This window comes from Caretta caretta, chromosome 1 (genome assembly GCF_965140235.1).
Source record: "Caretta caretta isolate rCarCar2 chromosome 1, rCarCar1.hap1, whole genome shotgun sequence".
NCBI lineage: Eukaryota > Metazoa > Chordata > Testudines > Cheloniidae > Caretta > Caretta caretta.
In genome coordinates this window covers 870,305-898,050 of record NC_134206.1, presented here as the reverse complement: position 1 = coordinate 898,050, position 27,746 = coordinate 870,305, and the positions used below count along the sequence as shown (strand labels likewise).

The window sequence follows — 27,746 nt, the reverse complement described above, 5'->3', positions numbered from 1 at the left end:
TCAGAGGGACACTCTCCTTTATCCACAGTGCAGCCCCTCCCTCCCCCCCGCACCCCCAATAAATTAAGGTCCGTGTCCCGAGGGCAGGTTAAAAAGGCGAGTCCCGGCAGCGCCCGGCCAGCGGGAGGACGGGGCCGGTGGGCAGGGGGTGCGGCCCAGCGCCCCTCACTCCTCAGGCTCCAGCAGGAAGGGCGAGGTGACCCCATGGGCCTGGGCAATGGCCGCCAGCTCCTTGAGGAACTCGCTGAAGATCACGGCGCTGTACACGGCGTTCCTCACCCGCAGCGCCTCGCTCTGCTTCTCTGCGCCCACCGGCGCCTCCCGCACCTGCTGCAGGGCCAGCTGGGCCGCCTGCCGCGCCCGCGTCGGGCTGTTGGCATGCCGCAGGATCAGCTCCCCGATGGACGGCTTCCGGCTCTTCACTGCGGGCAGAGAGCGGAGTCAGCCGGGCCCGGCTCCCGGGGGGCAGAGAGCACAGGGAAATGCTGTGTGTGCCTCAGTGTCCCCCATGCGCTGCCTGGCTACTGGGGGAGGTGGTTATTCTTCGTAGGGACCCGGGTGTGACTGACACCAGGCGGGCCAGGGCCCCGCACCCATGATAAGCCCAGAAGACATGAGGGGCCCTGGTTATGACTAGTGTGGGCAGCTGGACACACACTCCTGGACAGGGATTACAGAAGGGCTGGGGGGCTCTGGGCTCTGATCCGACCCAGCTGGCCCAGGCTCTAACTCTCTGCGCTGGGTCCAGACCCCCAGGCACCCCCCTGCTGTTTCCTGCTGGCTGAGTCACTGCAGAGTCAGGCAGGGGGGTGCCTGGCTCCCTTGGGGTACAAGTCTCCCACAGGGGTCCCACCCAGGGGGACTTGCCGAGGGAGCTCCCGGCGTGAGCTGGGGGCTCCGAGGGTCGGTCCCAGGAGGGGGGGAGCCGAGGGGCTGACCACGGCGAGTGTGACCCAGAGGGGGCTGACGCCTGCAGGGGGCCTGCCAGGGACTGTCCCGAAAGCAGGCGAGGGCACTGGGGGCACAGCGGCCGGAGGCAGGGCCCGCTTGGCAGCCCTCTGTGATGAAGTGGGAATGTTCTTAATGTTCTCTCTGAATACTGTGGGGGTGCCTCAGTTTCCCCTAGGCAGTTCTTAAGTCTCTAGGTGGTGGGATCAGGGTGTGTGATTGTTGCAGAGCCCGAGAGGGCAGGTGTGATGCCATCTGCACAGAGAATGGCCGACACCCTGTTTCCTGGCCACTGGTGGCCTGGGCCCCTCCTCTGCAAAGGTTAGAGGTTGGAGAACAGAGAGATCAGGTGGCCTCCTGGCCCGGGAGAGAGACAAAGGCCAGAGGAGGGGCTAGAGAGTTTCAGTTTGGAGCTGGCTGGGGAAATGGAGGGAGGCCCAGATGGGGCTCTGGGCTCCCTACCCCCAAGACAAACCTGACTGAGGAGTCCTGGTCTCTGTACCTACAAACTCCACTTTGGACCATGTTCCTGTCGTCTAATAAACCTTCTGTTTTACTGGCTGGCTGAGAATCACGTCTGACTGCGGAGTTGGGGGGCAGGGCCCTCTGGCCCCCCCAGGACCCCGCCTGGGCGGACTCGCGGTGGGAAGTGCACGGTGTGGACGGGGATGCTGAATCTCCGAGGTCAGCCCCAGGATGGTGGAAGTTGTGTGAGCTTCTTGCACTGGGGAGAGGAGGCTCCCCGAGCCCTGCCTGGCTCCGCAGGGAGCCGTTCCAGAGCGTCGCCCGGGGACTCCGGGACACCCTGCTACATGCAGGCTGAGCGCGGTGCCAGGCAGGCCCGAAGCAGGCGGCAGCCCCCTGCCAGGGCCCCTCCCCCCGTGCCCCTGGCCCTACCCAGCGTCTCCGAGCGGCGCAGGGCAGGCGCGGCATTCGGGGCGTCGGCCCAGTCCAGCTGGCCGCGGGCGAGCAGGTACTTGCGGGCTTTGAAGAGCAGGGTGGGGAAGTCCTCCTGCCTGGCGGCGAAGCTCTCGATCTTGTTCTTCACCGAGCCCAGGACCTGCAAGGCAGGTGGGTCAGTGCCCACCGAGGGCAGGGGGCCCGGCCAGGCTGCAGGGGAGCTGCCGAGATGCCAAGGGGCAGCGTAGGGGGGACCCCAGAGCATGCAGGCCTGGGGCCAGGGCTCCCTGCTGGCTCAGCCTGAACCCTGTGACCCCCCCCAGCAATCTGGGCACCCCCGCCCGTGGGTCACTGCTGTGCCACCGAGCTGAGAGGCCCAGAGGGGACAGGAGCTGCCAACCAGGCCGAGCGGGCAGGGGCCATGCCCAGGCTGCCGTCACCCCCCGGCTGGCACAGGCAGACGCCCCGGGCCGTACCTGCAGCAGGGACTTGACGCTGGGCTGGAAAACCATGTTGGTGTTGAGCAGGAAGGAGCGGAGCAGGGGCTGCGGGTAGCAGGCGAGTCGGGCCACCAGCCCCGTCACCAGCACGTTCACATACAGCGAGTTCTGCACCATGTTCTCCAGCTTGGCCAGCAGCACGGCCACGAAGGGACCTGCGCGGGGAGCGGCGTCACCCCGGGCGCCGGCCGCCCCCTGCCCTGCCCCGCCCTGCCCTGCCCGCCGGGCGCCGGCCGCCCCCCTGCCCCGCCCTGCCCTGCCCGCCGGGCGCCGGCCGCCCCCCTGCCCCGCCCTGCCCTGCCCGCCGGGCGCCGGCCGCCCCCCTGCCCCGCCCTGCCCTGCCCGCCGGGCGCCGGCCGCCCCCCTGCCCCGCCCTGCCCTGCCCGCCGGGCGCCGGCCGCCCCCCTGCCCCGCCCTGCCCTGCCCGCCGGGCGCCGGCCGCCCCCCTGCCCCGCCCTGCCCTGCCCGCCGGGCGCCGGCCGCCCCCCTGCCCCGCCCTGCCCTGCCCGCCGGGCGCCGGCCGCCCCCCTGCCCCGCCCTGCCCTGCCCGCCGGGCGCCGGCCGCCCCCCTGCCCCGCCCTGCCCTGCCCGCCGGGCGCCGGCCGCCCCCCTGCCCCGCCCTGCCCTGCCCGGCGCCGGCCGCCCCCTGCCCTGCCCTGCCCGCTGGGCGCCGGCCGCCCCCTGCCCTGCCCTGCCCACCGGGCGCCCCCTGCCCTGCCCTGCCCTGCCCGCCAGGCGCCAGCCGCCACCTCCCCTGTGCGCTGCCCACTGGGTGCCAGCCTCCACCCTGTCCTGCCCACCAGCCCCACTCTGCCCTTCCCAGTGGGGCACCAGCCCCCACCCCACACCGGCCCCCACTCTGCCCACTGGAGGCTCCAGCCCCTGTCCCGCCCTCCAGCCCCCCACTCACTCTTCCTCTTCTCAGTAGAGAGGAGGGAGCTTCATGAAGCCAGTGCCCCGCTCCCCCCCCAGCCAGTCCCCGCCCTGGGCCCGGATGCGACGGGGCAGGTCCATCGAAGGCCATTAGCTAGGTGTCCCTGGCTCGGGTGGCTGGCGTTGGGACCCGGGATATGCCCTGGTGTGGGCGCCCCGGGAAGGCCGGGTGCCGGCTGGCTGGGCCAGGGGCTCCCCCGCCCACACTCACCTGTGAAGGGCTGGCTGGGCGGCTGTCCTAGGGCACACAGGGGGCTGCTGACGAGTTGGGCCCGGGGGCCCGGGGCCCCCCCGGAGGCGGCCAGAACCGGGCGCTCGGGGGGCGAGGCGAACCGCTCGTAGGCCTCCTCCTCCTCCTGGGAGAGGGGCTCGGCGGGCGAGGTGGGGGGCTGCTCAGCTCCGCTCTGCAGCTCAGCCTCCAGCTCCCGCAGCTCCCGCGAGAAGCTCTCGATGCTCAGGCTGGCGCCGTTGGGCTCGCTGGGGGCCCGGGCCAGCAGCTCGTCGATCAGGGAGTCCACGGACGGCTGCTCCCAGGCCGGGGCCGGAGCCGGGGCCGGGGCGGTGGGGGAGCCGTTCTCCGCCTCGGCCTTGAGCCCTCTCCGCTCCCGCTCCGAGCTGGCAGAGGGGGGACCCCGGCGCACCTTCTTCACCGCCACGGCCCCGGCTGGCCTGCCGGCCCGGCTCGACTCCACCCTAGGGGCCCCGTTGAGGAGCGGGGTTGAGTCCTCGACGTCGGGCGTGGAGGGGCCAGCGCTGGGCTCACTGCTGCTGGGGGCCCCGGCCAGCCCCACCCTCTCCTCTGCCAGGCCCCTCTTCTTCGTGCGCGGGGGTGGCGGGGCCCGGGGGGCCGGCGGGCTGGGAGGGGGCCAGGCTGGCGGCACTCGGCCGCTCCCCGTCATAGGGGGCCGACCAGACGCGGCAGGCCCGCACGCACTGCTCCACGCCGAGCTGCGCATCCCGCAGGTACTCCAGGTAGTTCCCGTCCAGCTCCGCCACCTCCTCCCACCTGGCCGGGCGGTGGCAGGGGCTCCCGCCGGGCGTGGCCAGGCCAGGCGAGCGGGGCGCCGGGCTCCCCGCCTCCGAGCTGCAGCTCTGCTGGCGCATGAAGAAGGCGAGACGGGACGGCGTGGAGGGCTTGGGCACGGTGACCACGGAGGAGGTGTCCACGGTGGGGCTCCCGTGGGCTGCGAAGGGAGAGCCGAGAGGGAGCGTTACCGCGGGCCTGACCCCAACCCGGAGCACTCCAGCCCCAGGTTGGGGGAATGGACACCTACCCGCTGGGCGCCCTAAGCACGGCCGGGTGGGGGCACGGCCCCAGGTGAGGCCAGACAGCACCTCCCGCCCACCTGACTCCCGCGTGCCAGCCGCCAACAGGCACCCCCAGAGACCACGCCGGGGCCCCCGAGTTGCTGGGTGACGGTGCCCCCCTTCCCCGGGGGAAGCCTGACTGGCCCAGTGCCGGGCGGCTCCGGTAGGGCCAGGGGCGGCCCACCTTTGGCCCAGGTGGCGTGCTCCTCCTCCCGGTCGGGCGCGGGCAGGCTCTCGGCCCGGCAGCACCGCGGGATTAGCGACAGGAACTTGTCGGCCGACTTGCCGTAGATGTCCAGGTCCTTCACCGCCCGCTTCTGGCTCAGCATGACGTGGCTGCAGGGGATCAGGTACCTGGGGGCATGGGAGCAACCCGGTCACACCAGGCCCCGCCCGGCCCCCTCCGCCAGGGAGCCAGCTCCCCGCCAGGGCTGGGCAGAGGCCTCAAGACTGCCTCCAGCTTCCCCAGGCTCACCCTGGCTCCGCTCCCAGCCCATCGGGGGGCAGCGCGCCCGCTGTTCCCAGGCACTCCAGGGCCAGGCTGCCTGGGCAGCCAGAGCAGAGCCATGCCAGGAGTGGGCACTAGGGGGTGCTGTGCTCCAAGCTTCCCCTCCAGGTGCCCGCGGGTGAAGCGCCTCCAGCCCTGTCCACCAGACCCAAAGGGCTCGGGGCACCAACAGGAGCTTGGGGGGCTCTCCAGGGCCCCCAGCCTTGGCCAGCTCCGGGCCCCCTCAGACTGCCCTGGCCCCCCACGCCGCTGGCTGTGCCAGCTGCATAGCCCCGGGACATGCCGCCCACCAGCCCTGGGGCAGCCCCAGCTCCAGGCTGAGCTGCATGTGGCCAGGGCTCCCCCAAAGGCCTCCGTCCTGCCAGCCCCAGCCACATGCCAGCCCCGGGGTGGTCCAGGCCCACTGCGCACCCTGAAATGACCCCTATGGTCCCTGGCCCCCCAGGGTTCTGGGGAAGGCTGCCCCGGCCTCAGGTAGGAGCCGGAGCCACGCCGGGACCAAGCAGCCAGACTGTCAGCCGGGCTGGCGAGCGAGGGGGCCCGGGTCCCTGTGCGCTTTGGGAGGAAGCAGCCCTGCCACAGCACTGGGGCTCCCCATGGGGCCAAGCCACAGACGCAGCAGCCTGCCGGAGTGGGACTAGGCCTGGCTGGTCCGAGCCTGGGCCAGGATCTGCTCCGGCAGCCCTAGGGGCCCAGCCGGGAGCCAGGGCCCAGCGCTCTGCCCGGGGTGCCATGGCGCTGCTGGAGAGCCACCGCACGCTCTAGCCCCTCCTTCAGCAGCGCCCGGCAGAGATGGGGAAACCGAGGCACAGAGGGGGGCAGGGCTTTGCTTAGGGTCACGGGAAGCCTGGGCTGGAAGCCAGGTCGCAACACGCCGGGTCACCTGAGCACCAGCTGCAGCATCACGTCCTCGCAGTTCAGGTTGAGCAGAGTGCGGAAGAGGCTCAGAGACACCATGCAGAGCTGGGGGAGAGGCAGGTGTTAGCCGGGCAGTAGGCGGGCCGGGCTGGCTCCTGCCCCTCGGCACATCCCCTGGGGGAGCTGAGCCTTGGGGGACAGGCCCATGGAACCCCGAACAGGGAGCTGCGGGGGGAGGGCCCGTCCCCGGGAGCGCTGGGGGGGGGGGGGAGCGGGGGCCCGTCCCCGGGAGCGCTGGGGGGGGGGGGGAGAGCGGGGGCCCGTCCCCGGGAGCGCTGGGGGGGGGGGGGAGAGCGGGGGCCCGTCCCCGGGAGCGCTGGGGGGGGGGGGAGAGCGGGGGCCCGTCCCCGGGAGCGCTGGGGGGGGGGGGAGAGCGGGGGCCCGTCCCCGGGAGCGCTGGGGGGGGGGGGGGAGAGCGGGGGCCCGTCCCCGGGAGCGCTGGGGGGGGGGGGGAGAGCGGGGGCCCGTCCCCGGGAGCGCTGGGGGGGGGGGAGAGCGGGGGCCCGTCCCCGGGAGCGCTGGGGGGGGGGAGCGGGGGCCCGTCCCCGGGAGCGCTGGGGGGGGGGGGAGCGGGGGCCCGTCCCCGGGAGTGCTGGGGGGGGGGGAGCGGGGGCCCGTCCCCGGGAGCGCTGGGGGGGGGAGCGGGGGCCCGTACCCGGGAGTTGGCGGCGATGCGGGCGACGAGCGTGTCGAGGATGGTGCTATGGTCGTGCCGGTGAAGCAGGAGGAAGCGGAGGAAGGTTCGGAGCAGGGCCGGGTCGCTGACGCTGCGCAGGAACAGCTCCAGGTACGCCGTGCTGGCCACCAGCTCCTCCACCGCCGCCTGCGGGACAGCCGCTCAGCCGGGCCCCACGCCGCAGGGCACGGCCGCCAGGGCCCCCCACCCCCCCACGCCGCAGGGCTCGGCCGCCGGGGCCCCCCACCCCCCACGCCGCAGGGCACGGCCGCCGGGGCCCCCCACCCCCCACGCCGCAGGGCGCGGCCGCCGGGGCCCCCCACCCCCCACGCCGCAGGGCGCGGCCGCCAGGTTCCCCCCCCCCCACTGCGGGGCTCAGCCGCCGAGCCCCCCTGCTCCCCACGGCAAGGCTCTGCCAGACCCCCCCACAGCAGCGGAGCCAGGCCGGGGTGCGTTACCCACGCCAGCAGCCCACCCATTCCCAGCTCTGCCCTACCTTGTGCAGGGCCGGGCCCAGGACGGGCACCAGGAAGCCGTTGTGGACATAATTCACCAGCTGCTTCTGCACCAGCGGGTGGGCCACCTGCAAGAGCACAGAGCTCAGCGTGGGCGCCCGGCCGCAGCAGGGGCTGCAGGACACCTGGGTCCCTCCCAGTGCAGCCAGACACTGCGATCCAGGCTGCAGCCTCCACTCCACACCAGGAGAAGGGCGCAGCGTGGCAGAGGGCGGTGCTGGGCAGCCCCCAGCGGGCAGGATGGGAGATCTCGGGGCGGGCAGGGCAGGCTGTGCCGGGCACGGAGCTGGGCAGCCCCCGGCGGGCAGAATGCGGGATCTCGGGGCGGGCAGGGCAGGCTGTGCCGGGCACGGTGCTGGGCAGCCCCCGGCGGGCAGGATGGGGGATCTCGGGACGGGCAGGGCAGGCTGTGCCGGGCACGGAGCTGGGCAGCCCCCGGGGGGCAGAATGGGGAATCTCGGGGCGGGCAGGACAGGCTGTGCCGGGCACGGAGCTGGGCAGCCCCCGGGGGGCAGGATGGGGGATCTCGGGGCGGGCAGGGCAGGCTGTGCCGGGCACGGTGCTGGGCAGCCCCCGGCGGGCAGGATGGGGGATCTCGGGGCGGGCAGGGCAGGCTGTGCCGGGCACGGAGCTGGGCAGCCCCTGGCGGGCAGGATGGGGGATCTCGGGGCGGGCAGGGCAGGCTGTGCCAGGCACGGTGCTGGGCAGCCCCTGGGGGGCAGGATGGGGGATCTCGGGGCGGGCAGGGCAGGCTGTGCCGGGCACGGTGGTGGGCAGCCCCTGGCGCGTGCCCGCAGGCTGCGGCCTGCCCACCTGGAGGACGGCGTTGCAGAACTCCAGCGAGTTCATGAAGAGGACAAGCGCGGGCACACCCATCCAGTCCTCGCGACGCAGGCTGTGCCAGTCGTCCGCCCGCACCTCGATCTTGCGGGGCAGAGAGGAGTACAGGGCGCTGAGGCCCGTGGCGAGGACCTGGGGGCACAGGGGCAGTGAAAGGCTGATGGTTAGGAAGAGCCCCCAGCAGGGGGCACCTGGTGCCAGGCGCTGCCCTAACGGACGCCGCCTGCCCACCAGAGCGCAGGGGAGGGGCCGGGCAGGGGCTGGCAAAGGGCCCAGCTCGAGTCCCCCAGGCACTGGGACCCCCCGCTGGCCCCTCGCAGGGAGTGAGTCTCTGCTGACTATGGGGTGCGGATCCCCCGGGCAGGCTGGGATGGCTCAGGGCAGAGTGCCCAGGGCAGCACGGGGTGCCCAGCCCAGCTCAGTGCCAGCTCCCCCATGGCCCCAGCCAGCGGCCTGCTAGCCCACACTCGCAGAGCAGAGCCCACATCCCCTCAGACAAGGCCTCAGTCTCAGCCCCCGTGATGGGGAAACTGAGGCACAGTGGGGCCCGTAGACTCTGTAGGACAGGGCTTGCCCAAGGTTACTCTCCAAGCTGGCAGCAACCCTGTGAATGGGACCCAGGAGTCCTGGCTCCATTCCCTGCTCTTCCCTCTAGCCATAGGTCCCCCCAGAGAACACCCTGTGCCCCCCATGGGGAGGCCTGTCCAGGCTCCATTCCCCTCCCCACAGGACCGGGGCCAGCTTCCCCCATGTACGAGGGAAGGCAGGCAGAGAGGGGCCAGGGCCAGCATCTGGCTCAGCTGCCAAGATGGGCAGGGCCACCCTGGCATCCTCTGCCAGTCGGCTCCCAGCCAGGGAGCCAGCAGCAGGCTGGGCTCAGGGCCATGCTGGGCATTCGGCTGTGCCCCGTTGTGTGTCCCCCGTGCCAGGCACCCTGCTCCGAACACCAAGCCAGGCCGGGCTTTGCCAGACACCAGCTACCAAGGCTGGGCACCAGCTGCTCTGCAGGGCAGGGGCACAGGGGACGCACTGAAGCAAAGCTGAGCAGGAGGCTGAGGGGGCTGCGCCCCGACCTGGGCTAGGTCGCCTCGTTTCCCTGGGCCTCCGTGGGTGGCCCCACTTGCCTGGCCTGGGGGGCACGGATGCTGCGGTAATGGGCCGCAGGAGGTGCCCTGCCCAGCCCCCCCAGAGCACCCCTGCCAGGAGTCACAGCCACAGCGTGCACAAGCCCCCGTCCCGCGGGCGCCGGCAGGGACCGGCCGGGGAGCAGCCCAGGACCCCGAGTCCGGCCCGTCCCGCGGGCGTCGGCAGGGACCGGCCGGGGAGCAGCCCGGGGCCCCCGAGTCCGGCCCGTCCCGCGGGCACCGGCAGGGACCGGCCGGGGAGCAGCCCGGGTCCCCGAGTCCGTCCCGTCCCGCGGGCGCCGGCAGGGACCGGCCGGGGAGCAGCCCGGGACCCCGAGGCCGTCCCGTCCCGCGGGCGCCGGCAGGGACCGGCCGGGGAGCAGCCCGGGACCCCGAGTCCGTCCCGTCCCGCGGGCGCCGGCAGGGACCGGCCGGGGAGCAGCCCGGGACCCCGAGTCCGGCCCGTCCCGCGGGCGCTGGCAGGGACCGGCCGGGAAGCAGCCCGGGGCCCCCGAGTCCGGCCCGTCCCACGGGCGCCGGCAGGGACCGGCCGGGGAGCAGCCCGGGACCCCGAGTCCGGCCCGTCCCGCGGGCGCCGGCAGGGACCGGCCGGGGAGCAGCCCGGGACCCCGAGTCCGGCCCGTCCCGCGGGCGCCAGCAGGGACCGGCCGGGGAGCAGCCCGGGCCCCCGAGGCCGGGCGGGGCGGAGCCAGGCACCGCGTGGGAGCCGTACCGGGCAGAAGTAGGAGCTGTCGGTGATGTACATGGCCACGGCGTGGTTGCCGGCGGCCATGGCCAGCAGCAGCAGCAGGGCGTCGCGGGCCTGCTGCCCCGTGGGCCCCTCGTGGTGGACGAAGGGCACGAGCAGGGAGAAGGGCAGCAGGTCGGCGGGGCCCTGCTCCGCGGGCCGGTGGAAGAAGAGCTCCAGGAGGGCCGGGTCCTTGGCCAGGCAGCCGCAGAGTTGGTTGAGGAGGAGCACCAGGCTGGTGCGCAGGGCGGGCGAGGCGGGCTCGGCGCACAGGCTGAGCAGGCGCAGCAGCGGGCCGCGCACGGGCGGGTGCCGCAGCAGGGGCTGGCGGCTCTGGCTGATCAGCATCTCGTAGAGCTTCAGCTGCTCCGCCCGCTGCTCCTCGCTGCCCTCCCGCTGCAGATGCCAGTGCAGGAGCCGATCCAGCAGGTTCTCCGCCAGCACCAGCTGCAGGATGGGCCCCGCGCCCGCCCCGGCGCCCGCCCCGGCGCCCGCCCGCTCCTCCGCCAGCAGCGTCAGCATCTGGTAGCTGTTGTTCCGCACGGCGCTCAGGTCGTCCGCCGCGCCCGGGCCCCCGGGGCCCCGCTGCTCCAGGATCCGCAGCACCTGGTGGGAGGGCAGCAGACGCTGAGCGGGGGGCAGGGCGCGGGGGGGCAGCACGCGCGGAGCGAGGGGGGGCAGGGCGCGGGGGGGCGGCACGCGCTGAGCGGGGGGGGCAGGGCGCGGGGGGGGGCGGCACGCGCGGAGCGAGGGGGGCCAGGGCGCGGGGGGGGCGGCACGCGCGGAGCGAGGGGGGCCAGGGCGCGGGGGGGCGGCACGCGCGGAGCGAGGGGGGCCAGGGCGCGGGGGGGGCGGCACGCGCGGAGCGAGGGGGAGCAGGGCGCGGGGGGGGCGGCACGCGCGGAGCGAGGGGGGGCAGGGCGCGGGGGGGCGGCACGCGCGGAGCGAGGGGGGGCAGGGCGCGGGGGGGGCAGCACGCGCGGAGCGGGGGGGGCGGCACGCGCTGAGCGGGGGGGGGCAGGGCGCGGGGGGGGCGGCACGCGCTGAGCGAGGGGGGGCAGGGCGCGGGGGGGGGCGGCACGCGCTGAGATGGGGCCTCTGGGCTCCAGCCGCCTGCGTCCCCCCTGAGCTCTGCCCAGCACGTCCAGCCCCGACGGGCCCTGGGGAGCCGTGTCCCCGTGCAGAGCCCCCCCACCCCGCCCAGCCGGGAGCCGCAGGGACGCCCCCATCCAGCCAGGAGCCGGAGCCCCCCAAGCTGGGCGCCGCAAGGACCCCCCACCGGCGGTTTCAAAGCAGGGCAGGTCTCGTGTGGTGTTGGTGCCAAGGCGGGAGGGGGGGGGGGGGGGATGACTCCTCTGGGTCTGTCACAGCGTGTCTGGGGGTGGCGGGGGGGACTAGCCCTGGCACCCAGGCCAGGCCCTCCTGGGGCTGGCCACGTGGGGGCCAGGCACTCTGGGACACCCCTCTTCCCCCCCCCGGTGTCTGGGCCATGGGCGCAGTCCCGGACAAGAGCCCATTTCTTTCCACACCTGCGCCCTGCCCAGCAACTTCCTGCTCTCTGGCTGCTCTGCCACCTGCCCCGATGGGACGTCCCCTGGCATATCCCTGTCACTGCAGGTGAGAGACGGAGCTGTCCCCACCTCTCCGGGGTGCCCCGGAGACCTCTCCTCGCCCCACACCCCCCAGGGAAGAACCGCTCCGGCGGGACAGGCAGCGTCCCCACTGGGGGATGTTTGTAGTGATTTCCATGAAGAGCATGTGCGCGCCTCAGTTTCCCTGTGTCCTGCACGTTTAACAAGGTGGTGGGAGAGGGGGGTTGTTGCAGAGGACAAGGTGTGACCTCGCCTAGCAGCCGGGACCCCGGACAATGGCCTGGAGACGGGGAACCCCAACACCTGGTGACTAAGAGGCCCACCCCAGCTTGGCCGATAGCCGGGTCTGGGCAGTGGGAGGACCCCGGTGACCGGACCAGCCGGTCCCGCCGGGGGGGAACAAAGGGCGGAGGAGAGGGGCCCCAGCGACCGAGACAAAGGGCAGAGGCGGGGCTTGGGGGCGGTGATAGGGGGGCTCGGCGGGGGGGAGGGAGCAGGCAGAGCCCCCCTGGATGGGCTGGGGGAAGCCAGGCCTGAGGCCGGGCAGTTTCCTGTGCAGAGATCGGGGGGTGGGGGCCCGGGGGGGCCAGAGTGAGGGGACTCCCTGAGGGGGCCCATGGCAGAGAAGGGGACTCCCCCTAGCGACCGCACGGGGCCAAGAGCGCACGCGAGCTGGGAGTCGTGACACTGTCGTATTTCCAGCGCAGACCCACCCGGCACCTGGGAGCCCCCCCTTCTTGGGGGCCCTCAGCTCTCCCTCCTCCCCCAATTCTCCCCCCCTGCATTGACCCCCCCCACTCTGCGCCTTCCCACGGCCCCATCGCCAGCCCCCCGGCTGGAGCGGTGTGGGGCCCCCAACGCCCTCACCTGGCACCAGTGGTTCTTGAAGACCATGAGGCAGGTCTCGGGGTCAGCCGTCACGGGGCTCTGCAGGCTGGCACTGCGGCTGGCCCGGTGCCCCGCTGCCCGGGGGTGCAGCTTGCTGAGCCAGCTCATCCTCTCCATGCGCACGGGCACAGCTCCACACCGGCCAGGGGGGGCTACAGGGCTCGGGCAGGCCCTGGGCGCTCCACGGGCTGCGGCAACGGCTGCTGGGGGGCGCCGGACGGGCGAGGGCAGGCCCAGCTCTCCATGCTGAGGCCAGGGTGGCACCAGGCTGCGGGGAGAGAGACAAGCATGAGGCAGGGAGCCCCGTGTCCCCGGCGGCCCGGACGCTGCGAGCCGGGGCCACCGCCCAGGACTCCCGCCTCATCCCCCCCCCGGCCGGGAGGAGGGAGCCGAGGGACGGGAGCCCCGCCCTGCCCACCTGCAGCAGGGGCAAAGTGCAAGGAGCAGCAGGAAAGGCGGGCACTGCCGGGGCAGGAGCAGCGCAGGGCACACCCAGAGCAGTCTGCAGGCACGGGGTGCCCACGCACCCAGCATTCACAGCCTGGCACTCGCCCCCCATTTCAACCCCCCGCCCCTTCTGCGCAAGCGAGCCAGGCAGCCGTGTCCACACAGGGACAGCAGTGGGGTCCGGGGAGGGGACGCCCAGAGCCCGAGGGGGGAGCCCACAGTGCTCAGCCGCGGGAGGAGGAGGAAGTGACCCCTCTAGGCCTGGCCCAGGGGCTGGGCTCTTCCCTGCCCCAGAGCCCCCCACCTCTCACTGCCCGTGGGGAACAAGAGAGCGGGCGCCTGGCCGACCAGAGGCCGGACAAGGGCGGGGAGCTCAGCCGAGCCAGGCCCCACCTCTGCTGGGCAGCCTGACGGGGGAGAGAGGAGTGGGGCGCCCCGGAGCCCGGACATGAGCCACCCAGCAACGGGGACCGCGCTCCGCCCACCACCCGGTCCTCTGTCACGACCCGGGACCACGCCCGCCCACAACCAGCGCTGTGCCCCCATGACCCTGTCCTCTGCCACCCCACGACCCGGCGCTGAGCCCCCCCACGACCAGCGACGCACCCCCCACGACCCGGTCCTCTGCCACCCCACGACCCGGGACCACGCCCGCCCAACAACCCAGCGCCGCGCCTCCCCACGACCCGGACCTCTGCCACCCCACGACCAGCGACGCACCCCCCACGACCCGGTCCTCTGCCACCCCACGACTCGGGACCACGCCCGCCCACAACCAGCGCTGTGCCCCCCACGACCCTGTCCTCTGCCACCCCACGACCCGGCGCTGAGCCCCCCCACGACCAGCGACGCACCCCCCACGACCCGGTCCTCTGCCACCCCACGACCCGGGACCACGCCCGCCCACAACCAGCGCTGTGCCCCCCACGACCCTGTCCTCTGCCACCCCACGACCCGGCGCTGAGCCCCCCCACGACCAGCGACGCACCCCCCACGACCCGGTCCTCTGCCACCCCACGACCCAGGACCACACCCGCCCACAACCAGCGCTGTGCCCCCATGACCCTGTCCTCTGCCACCCCACGACCCGGCGCTGAGCCCCCCCACGACCAGCAACGAACCCCCCACGACCCGGTCCTCTGCCACCCCACAACTCGGGACCACGCTCGCCCAACAACCCAGCGCCGCGCCTCCCCACGACCCGGACCTCTGCCACCCCACGACCGTGCCCCGCGATGACCCAGCATCGTACCCCCCCGACGACCCGGCTCTGTGCCCCCCACAACCCAGGACCATGCCCCCCCACAACCCAGGATCATGCCACCCCATGAGCCGGCGCCGTGCCCTCCCCCAGGACCCGGTCCTATGCCACCCAATGACCCGGGACTGCGTCCCCCCCCACAACCCAGCCAACGAGCCACCCAATGACCCAGTGCCATCTCCCCAACAACCTGGCGCCGCACCCCCACACAAACCAGTCCTCTGCCACCCAACGACCTCGCCAACGAGCCACCCAACGATCCAGTTCTCTGCCACCCAACGACCTGGCCAACGAGCCACCCAACGATCCAGTCCTCTGCCACCCAATGACCTGGCACCGCATCCCCCAACCTGGCACAGAGCCACCCCACGACCCGGCGCCGTGCCCTCCCGCAACACGTCGGGGGACTCACATCTGCCGGCTGCAATGCAGCCAGCTCGGAGGAGGGACGCAACAGCAGGACCCTCAGCACCTGCGGGCGGGGAGGCCCCGAGGCTCTGCTGTCAGGCCAGCGCTGGGCAGATGCTGCTGAACGGGCTCCCGACGTGCCCAGCTTTGCAGCCCGCTGGGCTGACACTTCTCCGTGGGACTTGGGCTCTGCCCACCTGCCGGGGCCCGGGCCAGCTGGAGGGGCTGTTCCCAGCCCGGTGCTCGCCACGCGCTGGCCTGGGCTGCAGGCGACGACCCCGTCACCGCCAGGAAATGAGGGGCCTGGCTGTGCCCCACGGGAGCTGGGGCTGGAGCCCCGGGAAGCAGTGATCCTGGAAAGGTCTGGGGGCCGGCTCTGGGGGGGTAGCGAGGAGCAGGGCAGTGGCATCACGGCCTCAGCCAGCGTCCCTGGGGGCTGGGCCGGCTCAGCAACGGGGGGTCTGGAACCCCGGCCGTGTTATGATTTGCAGCACTGGAGGCCCCCCGCGCGGGGCGCTGGACGGACGGAGCAGAGCCCCAAAGAGCCTCCACCAGAGACGGCCCCAAGCCCCTCCAGCTGCAGGCGGGGGGCACCAGGAACCGGGCCGTGCTGGGCAGCGCGGCCGGCAGCCTCCAGCCCCCACTGGTCACCTTTTCACACCAGCCCCTTGGCGCTGGGAGCTCCCCTCGGGAGCCCCCACCCCCGGGAGGGGCCCCTGGAAACCACCCAGGCAGGCTGCCCCCTCGTCCCCGGGGCTCTCCATGGGGGCTCTCCAGGGCAGTTCTCCAGGAGCGGGAGCCTGAGCAGAGCCCGCAAGTGCCCCCCTCCCCCTGAGGGCAGCTCCCAGCCCGAGGGCCAGCGGGAGGGACGAGCACGGGACCAATGCCCTGGCCGGGGTGGGCTCTGTCCCCGGAGCCGGGTGTGGAACGGGCCGCATTCGCTCACCCCGGAGTCACTGGCGAGGCTTGGGCCCGGGCCCAGGTCAGATGGGACGGTCAGCAGGGTCCCAGCGCAGCCCCCGTACTCCCCGCTCCGACGGGGGCGAGGGGGCGCTGCCAGCCTTTCCTCCTGGCCTGCAGACCGCCGGCCCCCAGGCTACCCCACGTCCCACGCCTGTGCCCACAGGAGAGGGCCTGGGACCCATAAAGCCAGACCAAAACGGGCTTTGCACCCTGTGTTCGCTGCATGCAGACACCCTGCAGCTGGCTGGCTCCTGCCAACAGCCGCCCAGCGCCACCCGCAGGCCCGACCCCCCGGCAGCCCTGGGGAGCTCCCGGCACGGCCCTGGCTCAGCTCGGGGGACGAAGGGCTCCGCCCTCGCCATGCCGCAGCAGCGACAGCCACCGGGCTTCCCCCCCGGGCGCGGCTGCCAGCCGGCTGGGCCGCTCTCCAGCGCAGGCCGGCAGCTGCAGGCCCTGGCGGGTTTCCATGCTGGCAGGACACTGCCAACTTCACGACACCCTTGGGGGCTGCCTGGCCCCAGGGGCAGCAGCGCCAGCCGGCAATGGCCGGGGCCGCTCCACCCGCCCCCTGCGCCCTCCCTGCTGCAAGGGCAGTGCCACCTGCCAGCCACACCCGGCCCGGGCACACAGCTCAGCTGCTGCGCCAGGACCTCAAACACGGGCACAGGCCTCCCTCCCGCCGCTCCTTGTGAGCGTGGCCCTGCCCAGAAGCGCCCGCGGGCAGAGCGGGATCCCGGGGCTCTTGCCCGCAGAAGGGTTGCCCAGAGACTGCCCAGCCCAAAGGGGGAGGGGGTCAGAGCGGGGGCACACGGCAGCTGGGCGGGGGACCAGCGGGCTATTTATAACGGCCTGCTCCTCCCCCAGCCCTGCTGCTGCTGTCCCTCAGGCGACCGGCACGGCTGCCGGCTGGCTGGCGGCCCGCTGGGCTCGGGGCGAGGGGCCCACAGCTGCCCTGGGTGGCCCCTCTCCGAGCCCGGAGGACGCTGCCCTGCAGCCAGCCCTGGCCCAGCCACAGCCTCTGCACCCTCACTTCCAGCTGGCAAGCGAGCTGGGCCAGGCAGGGTGCTGTCATGGATCCCCAGGGCTGGGGCTGCACCCCCCACTTCAGAACCACCCCTGGAGGGTCCTCTTCCGCGGGCCAGACCCCAGGGGTCCCGCTCTTCCTCCAGGGGGAGCTCGGTAGAAGGGCTCAGACATGTCCCCCGAGGGTCGAGCAGGAGCCAGGAGTCCTAGGCCCCCAGGCCCTGCACAGGGGCCAAGCTCTAGAAGAGACGCCCGGCAGCGTGGCTCCGGGGCCACCCGGCCGGCTTTCCGCTATAATCGGGGAGCCGGGGGCCAGAGGAGCCAGGCTCTGCCACAGCCCCACAGGGCAGCGCCGGCGCCAGGAGAGGGTCTGCCAGGCACACGCACACACCCATCAACCTGGCGCAGGCTCTGAGGGGAGAGCGCCTCCTAGTGGTCAGCTTAAGTACCAGGGATCGCTTAGAGATCCCCTGACTGCCACCAGCCCCACCCATCTGGCTGCGGGAAGGGCCGGAGGGACTGCTGGGGGAACGGGCGGGGGGCCAGGCAGGGCTGTGCCAGGAGCAGGGGGGCGGGGCGGCTGGGCCATGCCCAGAGCAGGCCAGGATAGCGGGAGGCATCACCAGGCCATGCAGGACAAGCTAGAGGCCACAGCCCGCGCAGGGCACAGGCAGTGCCGGACACGGCAGAGCGGCACACGCCCCCGCTGCAAACGGGGCGGGGGGCCAGAGGCCCAGCCGCAACCCTGGGCCGGGGGGAACCACACGGCAGGAGGGACACAAATCTCTGAGTCGAGTTGCGGCATGCCAGGAACTGTGGGGCAGGGAGCCAGCTGGCCACATGGGCACCAAGAGCTGGCACAGCCATGCCCACCCCCCGCTGCCATCTCACCCAAGCCTGGAAATGGAACACAGCAGCAAAGGGAAGAGCCAGCACCAGCCCGGGGCACCGAGAACGGGGCCCACAGCTCTGCCCGCCCTTGGCTGGCCATGGCGCCCTGATGTGCAGGCCAACGGGCAGAGACACACGGCTACGTTCCGGGCAGGCAGCCGCAGCCCCCAGCCTGGCCAGGTGCCAAGGCAACCCTGGGCTGGGCGAGGGACGGGCACCGTCTCCCCAGCAGGCACGCCCGCTTCCAAGTAGTGCCTAGCAGGCTGGGGCTGGGCGAGGGACGGGCACCGTCTCCCCAGCGGGCACGCCCGCTCCCACGCAGCGCCTAGCAGGCCGGGGATGGGTGAGGGACGGGCACCGTCTCCCCTGCGGGCACGCCCGCTCCCACGCAGCGCCTAGCAGGCCGGGGATGGGCGAGGGACGGGCACCGTCTCCCCTGCGGGCACACCCGCTCCCACGCAGCGCCTAGCAGGCCGGGGCTGGGCGAGGGACGGGCACCATCTCCCCAGCAGGCACGCCCGCTCCCACGCAGCACCTAGCAGGCCGGGCTGGGCAAAGGACGGGCACTGTCTCCCCTGCGGGCACGCCCGCTTCCAAGTAGTGCCTAGCAGGCCGGGGCTGGGCGAGGGACGGGCACCATCTCCCCAGCAGGCACGCCCGCTCCCACGCAGCACCTAGCAGGCCGGGCTGGGCAAAGGACGGGCACCATCTCCCCTGCGGGCACACCCGCTCCCACGCAGCGCCTAGCAGGCCGGGCTGGGCGAGGGATGGGCATTGTCTCGGCCTCACCCACACCATCGCAGAGCTGGCACAGCCGAACACACACGGCTGACGTGCCATCTCCCCAATGCGCGGCCAGCCTTTCCCTCCCGCCAACACCAGCAGCCCCACGCAGACACAGGGCAGGTCCTAGCTGAGGCAGGAACCTGACCCAGGAGATGCCCCCAGAGCCAGCTGGGGAAGTGCCAGGCACGGGGGGTCGGAGCGAAAGCTCGGCTGTCCTGGGAGAGGGAGAGGACGGGCCCCCGCCAGGCCTGGCAATGGCTAGCTCACAGCCCCCCCAGCACCTGGCCTGCCACTCGCCCTGCAGACCAGACCCCTCCTCCGTGGACAGCAGCTTTCCTGCCCGCACCACAGGACACGCAGGGCGGGCACAGCCCGGGGGCAGGCAACGACCACCTCCAACTGCACCCAGGAATTTGTCAATGCTCTGGATGAACCCAGGGCGTGCCTCACTTTCCCCACGCGCTGCACAGTTAGCTGGGGGGAGGGGTGTTTGCTCCCTGCACAGACCCAGGTCTGACGCAGGGGCCTGGGCCCACAGAGAGGCCCAGAAGACAACTGCCCAGACCTAGCAACTGACACCCAGGGATGTCCCCTGCAGGCCACCCGCCGGTGCGACCAGCTGCAGGACAGAGGGCTGAGGAGGGGCCGGGGGTCCAGACATCCCTGGACCGTCAGTGCCCGGCAGCACACCCGCCACCATGGGCCCTGGGCACAGCAGCCCTGAGGCCTGCCACTCCCCACCCCTCCCGGGCCTCTTGTGAGACAGGGCGCCAGCCAGCCCCCACCCCTCTTAGCACGTCCGGCCCAACAGCCTGCAGGGAGGGTCCCCACCACACAAGAGAGAAACTGAGGCAGAGGGGGCAGAACCCGCCCACGTTTCAGAGCCAGGCGCTGCCAGCAACACGAGCGCCATGCAGGAGAGGGGCCCCTCGGAGACCCCGGCCCTCCGCTGGCACTGACCACAGCCACCCTGAAAGGAGGGCAGTCCCTGGCACGAGGAGAGTCCAGGCCCCGGGAAGGGTGCCGAGTGGGCATGCAGCAGCCAGCCCTCGGGAGGTCTGGCTGCACAGACAACGGGGCCAGAGGGTCAGAGCCGAGTGACTGCGGGGCACCGGGGGCCATCGCCCAGAGGAACAGGGCCTGGACCAGCCAAGCGCCCCCAGGGCCCCAGCAGAGGGGGCAGCCTGCGCCCCCCCAGACGGGTCGGGGCAGACCAAGAGGCACCGGCCGTGCAGGGCTGGGGCAGCAGCAGGCTGGGAGTCAGGGTCGTGGGCACAGCTCATCCCGCCCAGCCCCGGGCAGTGCTCGCAACCCTGGCACTGGTACCAGGAAGCCCCAGGATCGGAGCAAGGTCCCTGTTCTGGTGGGAGTGCCGCCCAACAGCCTGGCCTCTCCCCCCGTGAGCACCGCCAGCTGGCACACCCGCGGGCAACACACAGAGCTGCACTGTGCCTGGCAGAGAACGGAAACATGGAGCCCGGGAGGATCCCCACTGCTGCCCCTGTGCCGGGTGGTCTCCCCACTCCCCATCGGGCCACGCCCCAGGCCTGGCTGAGGATCTCCCTGCTGGCGTGTGGCACTGGGCTTTCCAGCACACGCCGAGAAGCGGAGGGGAAGGGTGCCCAGCTCCCAGTGGCACCAGCGAGTAAGCAGCTAGCACCCCCAGGGCAGCACGATGCCAAGAGCCAGCTCCTTTGCCTGCATCCCCCCAGGGGGCCGAGGCCTGGCATTGACGCTGAGCCCGCTGCTGGGCACCCCCACATGCCAACAGCCCGGGCTCCAAGGCAGAGCCCGTCTGCACAAGCCTGGCCACTTGCCAGCCCAGCACAAACCTGGGCAGAGCGACTGGGAAGTGGGAGGGGCTAGCGCTGCACAGGCCCAGCCCACGAGCCCCCCAGCCTGGGCGTGGCGTGGGTCACAGACTGCAGGCCAGCAGCGTGGAGAGGCCCCCTGGATGCCCCCCACCAGAGGGACCTTGTTCTTTGCCCAGCCGAACACGTGCCCTCGCCTGGCTCCCGGGAAGTGCCAGGGTCTTGTTCTGCTCTGTCTCTGACCTGCTCTATGGGCCTGGGCATGACACAGGCAGGGAAACTGAGGCAGCAGCCAGTTCCCCGGTTCCTCGTGTTCCCCGTCAGTTTGTTTTGCCCACAGGCTGCACACTCCTCGGGGCACACAAGGGCACTGCCCTAAGAGGAGGCCTCGTTACCACGTCCCACCCTACCGAGCACTCAGCCTGCGGGCAGCACGCTCTCCCGCCGGGTGCCGGGCTCACTGGGGCCAGAGAGCCCGGGAGAACCCCGAGTCTGGGCTGCCATCCCCTCCCCTCCCCTTCTAGCTGCCTGCTCCCCACAAGAGACGCTGCATCGCCGGGAGGAGGGCGTGGATCCGTCGGCCCACGCAGCGCCAGCCACTCTGGCGGGGAGGCAAGGCCTTGTGACTTCGCCCCCACTCCCTGCGAGGGCCCAGGCCGTCCCTCTGGGGCTCCATGGGGAGCCGAAGCCCAGCACAGCTGTCGGGGCCCAGGCTGAGGTGTGAACCCCTCCCCACCGGCTGCCACTCTCCGCCAAAGCCCAGCCTGGCAGCTGCCAAGCAAGGGGATCTGGGAGCAGGGCCGCTCATGGCCTGCCTTTGGGCCGTCGTGCCTTCTCCTTCCCAGAGCGCCGGGCAGGCGGCGAGGGCTGCAGGAGCAGCGGGCACCAGGAAGCTCCCGCAGGGCAGTGCTACCCCTCCCAGCTGCACCACGCCCGCGGGGCCCAGGGGAAGGGTGGACCTAGACCCAGGGCAGCAGGCGGGGAGACGCCCTTTGGGGTTTACTCCACTAAGGCTGAATAAAACAGACCCACTGGACCCGCCTGAGCGCACTGGGGGGCTCAAGGGTCACTGGCCCAGCCTGCGGCCCTCTCGGAGACCCGAGCTACAGACCACTCCAGCCCAGCGCTCAGCTGGCAGGGCACCGGGGCCAGGCTGGGGCATGCCCGTGCTGGGCAGGGGACCCGGGGGGAGCTGCGAGGACCCAGCTGCCTCGGTGCGGAGCCACCCACTCTCGGAGCGGATGCCGGCCAGAGGCAGGACTCCCACATCCCGGAGCCCAGCGAGCCCCCGCCGTCCACAGGCTACAGCCACCGGAACCCCAGCCCACGCCCAGCTCCTGCCACGCACGACACGCTCACCCTCCAGGGAGCTTGGGCTGGATGGGCAATCCCGCACCAGGCGGGCACGTGCCAGCGGCTGAGAACCCCTCGCCCAGCCAGGAGAGTGTCTGCCCGGCCCCGGGGCACAGAGCACTCCCCCAGCCCGCCAAGCCAGCTCCCGGGATTCCCACCCCCGAGGCCGGCCAGACAGCGCCTCACATCTGCACGTGGCCAGGCAGGCACGCTGGCAAGCCGCACGGCTGGCAAGCCGGCAGCCCCGAGCCCAACAAAGGCAGCAGTGAGCCACCGATTCCGCGTGTGCGCGCGGCGAGCCAAGCGACGGCATCTTCAGCGGCGCGATGCAGGTCTAGGCCACGGCGCAGGAGAGCAGACGCCACGAGGACAAGCACCGCTGGCGGCAAAAGCCAGCCCAGCTCCCTGGAACAGGGACCCGGCTCCAGTCCCGGGGCTTCCTGGTACCAGTCGGGAGCCACGCCGCACCCGCCACACCCGCCAGCGCCTCCCCCTGCACCCGGCCAGGGCCTGGGTGAGCCACGCCGGGCCCCCCACACCCGCCCGGCGCCTCCCCCTGCACCCGGCCAGGGCCTGGGTGAGCCACGCCGGGCCCCCCACACCCGCCCGGCGCCTCCCCCTGCACCCAGCCAGGGCCTGCGTGAGCCGCGCCCGCCACACCCGCCCGGCGCCTCCCCCTGCACCCGGCCAGGGCCTGGGTGAGCCACGCCCGCCACACCCGCCCGGCGCCTCCCCCTGCACCCGGCCAGGGCCTGGGTGAGCCACGCCGCGCCCCCCACACCCACCCGGCGCCTCCCCCTGCACCCGGCCAGGGCCTGGGTGAGCCACGCCGGGCCCCCCACACCCGCCCGGCGCCTCCCCCTGCACCCAGCCAGGGCCTGGGTGAGCCACGCCGGGCCCCCCACACCCGCCCGGCGCCTCCCCCTGCACCCGGCCAGGGCCTGGGTGAGCCACGCCGGGCCCCCCACACCCGCCCGGCGCCTCCCCCTGCACCCAGCCAGGGCCTGCGTGAGCCGCGCCCGCCACACCCGCCCGGCGCCTCCCCCTGCACCCGGCCAGGGCCTGGGTGAGCCACGCCCGCCACACCCGCCCGGCGCCTCCCCCTGCACCCGGCCAGGGCCTGGGTGAGCCACGCCGCGCCCCCCACACCCACCCGGCGCCTCCCCCTGCACCCGGCCAGGGCCTCGGTGAGCCACGCCGGGCCCCCCACACACGCCCGGCGCCTCCCCCTGCACCCAGCCAGGGCCTGGGTGAGCCACGCCGCGCCCCCCACACCCGCCCGGCGCCTCCCCCTGCACCCGGCCAGGGCCTGGGTGAACCACGCCCCCCACACCCACCCGGCACCTCCCCCTACACCCGGCCAGGGCCTGGGTGAGCCACGCCGGGCCCCCCACACCCGCCCGGCGCCTCCCCCTGCACCCAGCCAGGGCCTGCGTGAGCCGCGCCCGCCACACCCGCCCGGCGCCTCCCCCTGCACCCAGCCAGGGCCTGCGTGAGCCACGCCGGGCCCCCCACACCCGCCCGGCGCCTCCCCCTGCACCCGGCCAGGGCCTGCGTGAGCCACGCCACGCCCCCCACACCCGCCCGGCGCCTCCCCCTGCACCCGGCCAGGGCCTGCGTGAGCCACGCCCCCCACACCCACCCGGCCCCTCCCCCTGCACCTGGCCAGGGCCTGCGTGAGCCACGCCCCCCACACCCACCCGGCACCTCCCCCTGCACCCGGCCAGGGCCTGCGTGAGCCACGCCCCCCACACCCACCCGGCCCCTCCCCCTGCTCCCGGCCAGGGCCTGCATGAGCCACGCCACGCCCCCCACACCCACCCGGCGCCTCCCCCTGCTCCCGGCCAGGGCCTGGGTGAGCCACGCCCCCCACACCTGCCCGGTGCCTCCCCCTGCACCCAGCCAGGGCCAGCTTGCACCGAGCGACGCTGGGACCAGCAGACTGGGCACCGTGCCAGGGCCCAGCTCTGGCCTCGAAAACACACCTCAGCAGCCCCCGACTCACCCTTGGAATCTTCTGGGTCAGCCCCTCCCCCGCCATGCTCTCCGGGGGCCGGCCGTGGGGCCGCCCCATATTCAGTCTTCAGGAGACCGCCAAGTGGGGCCACTGCCTCCCCAGTCCAGGAAGGTGAGGCTCTTCAGGGGAGGGCCAGCTGCCCACCTTCCCCTCCCCTCACGCAATGGGGGGTGTTCCCCTGCCCCAGCCCCCAGCAGGCTGCGCCCACCCCCTCCCCGGCCCCACAACAGCCGCAGCCCCTCGTCCCAGGCCGGAGCCCGGGCCAGTGCCAGTCCTCGAGCAGCGGGCACAAGGCCAGCCCATGCCAAGGGACCAATGGCCAGGGCTGGCGACCCCCCCACCGCCTGGCCAACCAATCCCATGGCCCCGAGACAGCGCCCCCTACCCGCTTGGAGCCCTCTGCGTCCCCCTCCCCTCTGCCCATGCCCCCCCACCCCCTGCCAACCCTCCCCAGCCCGGCCCCTCGCCCCCCCAGCCCCCCGCCAACCCTCCCCAGCCCGGCCCCTCTGCCCCCCAGCCCCCCGCCAACCCTCCCCAGCCCGGCCCCTCGCCCCTCCAGCCCCCCGCCAACCCTCCCCAGCCCGGCCCCTCTGCCCCCCAGACCCCGCCAACCCTCCCCAGCCGGGCCCCTCTGCCCCCCAGACCCCGCCAACCCTCCCCAGCCCGGCCCCTCTGCCCCCCAGCCCCCCGCCAACCCTCCCCAGCCCGGCCCCTCTGCCCCCCAGACCCCCGCCAACCCTCCCCAGCCCGGCCCCTCTGCCCCCCATACCCCCGCCAACCCTCCCCAGCCCGGCCCCTCTGCCCCCCAGCCCCCCGCCAACCCTCCCCAGCCCGGCCCCTCTGCCCCCCAGACCCCCGCCAACCCTCCCCAGCCCGGCCCCTCGCCCCTCCAGCCCCCCGCCAACCCTCCCCAGCCCAGCCCCTCTGCCCCCCAGACCCCGCCAACCCTCCCCAGCCCGGCCCCTCGCCCCCCCAGCCCCCTGCCAAACCTCCCCAGCCCGGCCCCTCTGCCCCCCAGACCCCGCCAACCCTCCCCAGCCCGGCCCCTCTGCCCCCCAGCCTCCCGCCAACCCTCCCCAGCCCGGCCCCTCGCCCCCCCAGCCCCCCGCCAAACCTCCCCAGCCCGGCCCCTCTGCCCCCCAGACCCCGCCGACCCTCCCCAGCCCGGCCCCTCTGCCCCCCAGCCCCCCGCCAACCCTCCCCAGCCCGGCCCCTCTGCCCCTCAGCCCCCCGCCAACCCTCCCCAGCCCGGCCCCTCTGCCCCCCAGACCCCGCCAACCCTCCCCAGCCCGGCCCCTCTGCCCCCCAGCCCCCCGCCAACCCTCCCCAGCCCGGCCCCTCTGCCCCCCAGCCCCCCGCCAACCCTCCCCAGCCCGGCCCCTCTGCCCCCCAGCCCCCCGCCAACCCTCCCCAGCCCGGCCCCTCGCCCCTCCAGCCCCCCGCCAACCCTCCCCAGCCCGGCCCCTCTGCCCCCCAGACCCCGCCAACCCTCCCCAGCCCAGCCCCTCTGCCCCCCAGACCCCGCCAACCCTCCCCAGCCCAGCCCCTCTGCCCCCCAGACCCCGCCAACCCTCCCCAGCCCGGCCCCTCGCCCCCCCAGCCCCCTGCCAAACCTCCCCAGCCCGGCCCCTCTGCCCCCCAGACCCCGCCAACCCTCCCCAGCCCGGCCCCTCTGCCCCCCAGCCCCCCGCCAAACCTCCCCAGCCCGGCCCCTCTGCCCCCCAGACCCCGCCGACCCTCCCCAGCCCGGCCCCTCTGCCCCCCAGCCCCCCGCCAACCCTCCCCAGCCCGGCCCCTCTGCCCCTCAGCCCCCCGCCAACCCTCCCCAGCCCGGCCCCTCTGCCCCCCAGACCCCGCCAACCCTCCCCAGCCCGGCCCCTCTGCCCCCCAGCCCCCCGCCAACCCTCCCCAGCCCGGCCCCTCTGCCCCCCAGCCCCCCGCCAACCCTCCCCAGCCCGGCCCCTCTGCCCCCCAGCCCCCCGCCAACCCTCCCCAGCCCGGCCCCTCGCCCCTCCAGCCCCCCGCCAACCCTCCCCAGCCCGGCCCCTCTGCCCCCCAGACCCCCGCCAACCCTCCCCAGCCCAGCCCCTCTGCCCCCCAGACCCCGCCAACCCTCCCCAGACCCCGTTACCTGGGAGCGGAGGTGACCCGGGTTCATGTCCGAGCAGCGCCAGGGCTGGGAACAAACCAGGGAAAGCGCCAGTGAGACCCGGGCCCCCCGGAGCCCCCCACGTTACCCCCCGGCGCCCGCCCGGAGCCCCCCGCGTCACCCCCCAGTGCCCCCCCCGGCTCCCGCCCGGAGCCCCCCGCGCCCCCCACGTCACCCCCCAGCGCCCCCCACGGCCCCCGGAGCCCCCCACGTTACCCCCCCGGCCCCCCGCGTCACCCCCCCGGCGCCCGCCCGGAGCCCCCAGCGCCCCCCACGGCCCCCCGTGTCACCCCCCAGCCCCCGCGTCATCCCCCCGGCCCCCGCCCGGAGCCCCCCGCGTCACCCCCCAGTGCCCCCCCCGGCCCCCGCCCGGAGCCCCCCGCGCCCCCCACGTCACCCCCCAGCGCCCCCCACGGCCCCCGGAGCCCCCCACGTTACCCCCCCGGCTCCCGCCCGGAGCCCCCAGCGCCCCCCCCGGCCCCCCGCGTCACCCCCCCGGCCCCCTGCGTCACCCCCCAGCGCCCCCCACGTTACCCCCCCGGCCCGCCGTGTCACCCCCCAGCCCCTCCCCCGGCCCCCGCGTCATCCCCCCGGCCCCCGCCCGAAGCCCCCCGCGTCACCCCCCCAGCGCCCCCTCCGGCCCCCCCGTGTGGCTCTCACCGGCCCGGCCCATCCCCCGCTCCAGCCGCCGCCATCTTGCCGCCGCCTCCCACCGACGCCCCGGGCGCGCGCCGAGCCCCGCCCTTCCGGGGCCGCCCAGGCCCCGCCCACCGCGCTGGGGGCGGGGCCTCGCTGCCGCCTGGACCAGCAGGCGGCCGCTCAGGGGCGGGGCCGCGGCGGGGGGCGGGGCCGGGAAGGGGCGGGGCGGGGCCGCGGCGGGGGGCGGGGCCGGGAAGGGGCGGGGCGGGGCCGCGGCGGGGGGCGGGGCCGGGAAGGGGCGGGGCGGGGCTTCCCGGATGTGGGGGCGGCCCTGCCCCCCGCCTGCCGCAGCGGGGTGTCATTCCTCTCCTCGCGCTGCAGGTCACTCTTCCTGGCGCTCCCCGCCCTGGCCCGGCCTCAGTTTCCCTGTCCGCCGCCCCACCCTGGCCCTGCCTCAGTTTCCCTGGGTGCTGCGCCAACCCTGCGGGGGTGGGAACTGGGGGTGTGATTTTGCTGAGGCCCTCAGGGCAGGTGAGGCTGCCCAGCTGTTTGCACCTGTGTGACCAGAGACCCAGAGGGGGTGCGACCAGGTGACACCTTTTGCTGGGAAGCGAGACAAAGCGGCGGAGGAGGGGCATGAGGGGCTGGGTGAGCTGGGTGAGGGTCCCAGGGACGAAGCCCCTCGCCCTGCCTGTGGCCCAGATCCCCGTGCAGACCCAGGAGGGGTGGGGCTGGCTGGTCGTTGGGGCTCTCCAGGATATCGGCTGTGAGGTCCTGTTGGGGGGTGACTGTGTCTCTTTGGGACAGGATCCAGGCCCTGCTCCGGTAACGGCCAAGGATCTGAATTTGAATCCAGGGAACCAATCGGCGGAGAGGGAAATGGTCAGTGAAAATGCAGATGACCTGGCTGGCAGGGGGGAGGATCGGCTAGGCTCAGGCTACCTGCCTGCCTGTGACCAGCCCCCTGGGGCTGGGTGAGACAGAGAGATGCTCCCTGCCCCCCTGCACACGGGAGAGGGGGCTCACGCTGGATCCGATGCTGTAAGGAGAGCAGAGAGCTCGCTGCCTGCCCCCACTGGGACAGCAAGGGCAGCGCTGAGCAAGGGGGGAGCTGAGACCCCAGTTGAGGGGGGGGACCCACAGGAAGGGCAGTTCGGCTGCCAACCAGGTTTAGCTGGTCCAGAGATACTGCTGGGAAGTGATCCCACGGCAGGGAGGGAGCGACCAGGGACAGGGCTCAGTGGGGCTGTGACCCCAGGCCCAGCCCGCGAGAGGGAGCAGGTCCCACTCCCTCCCCCAGCACCTGAATTCCAGACCGAGCTGCAGGAGGATCCCTCCTAGGAGGCGCTGAGGGGACTTGCTGGCCACAGGCTGCAAACCCCCGTGGGGAAGGCTGCAGGGACAGATTCCCGTGGGAGAAGGGATTCCTGTACCAGGAAGGGGCTCCCCCAGGGGAAGTAGAACCGTGGGGGATCAGGAGGCCGCTGGGGGTGCCCCAGAAGTGTCGCCGCCGGCTGTCGTACCTGGCCCACAATGAACCTCTCTCGGGACACCAGGGGATCCAGGCCCCAGGCAGCGGCTGCTGCAGAACCACGACTGA

General features: G+C 74.0%; 1 protein-coding gene across 1 annotated transcript; it reads right to left on the bottom strand.

Annotated features, from left to right (window-relative positions):
• On the bottom strand, positions 1 to 26,266 carry FHIP1B (FHF complex subunit HOOK interacting protein 1B). Its single transcript, XM_048852359.2, is given in 14 exon segments — positions 1 to 422; positions 1,846 to 2,008; positions 2,325 to 2,503; positions 3,493 to 4,108; positions 4,110 to 4,465; positions 4,774 to 4,943; positions 5,981 to 6,060; positions 6,671 to 6,838; positions 7,188 to 7,274; positions 8,020 to 8,178; positions 9,904 to 10,524; positions 12,378 to 12,666; positions 25,490 to 25,534; positions 26,168 to 26,266. Coding segments are annotated over 12 exon segments (2,994 nt in total). The 5' UTR covers positions 12,516 to 12,666; positions 25,490 to 25,534; positions 26,168 to 26,266; the 3' UTR covers positions 1 to 165.
• Between the last annotated feature and the right edge of the window lie 1,480 nt (positions 26,267 to 27,746).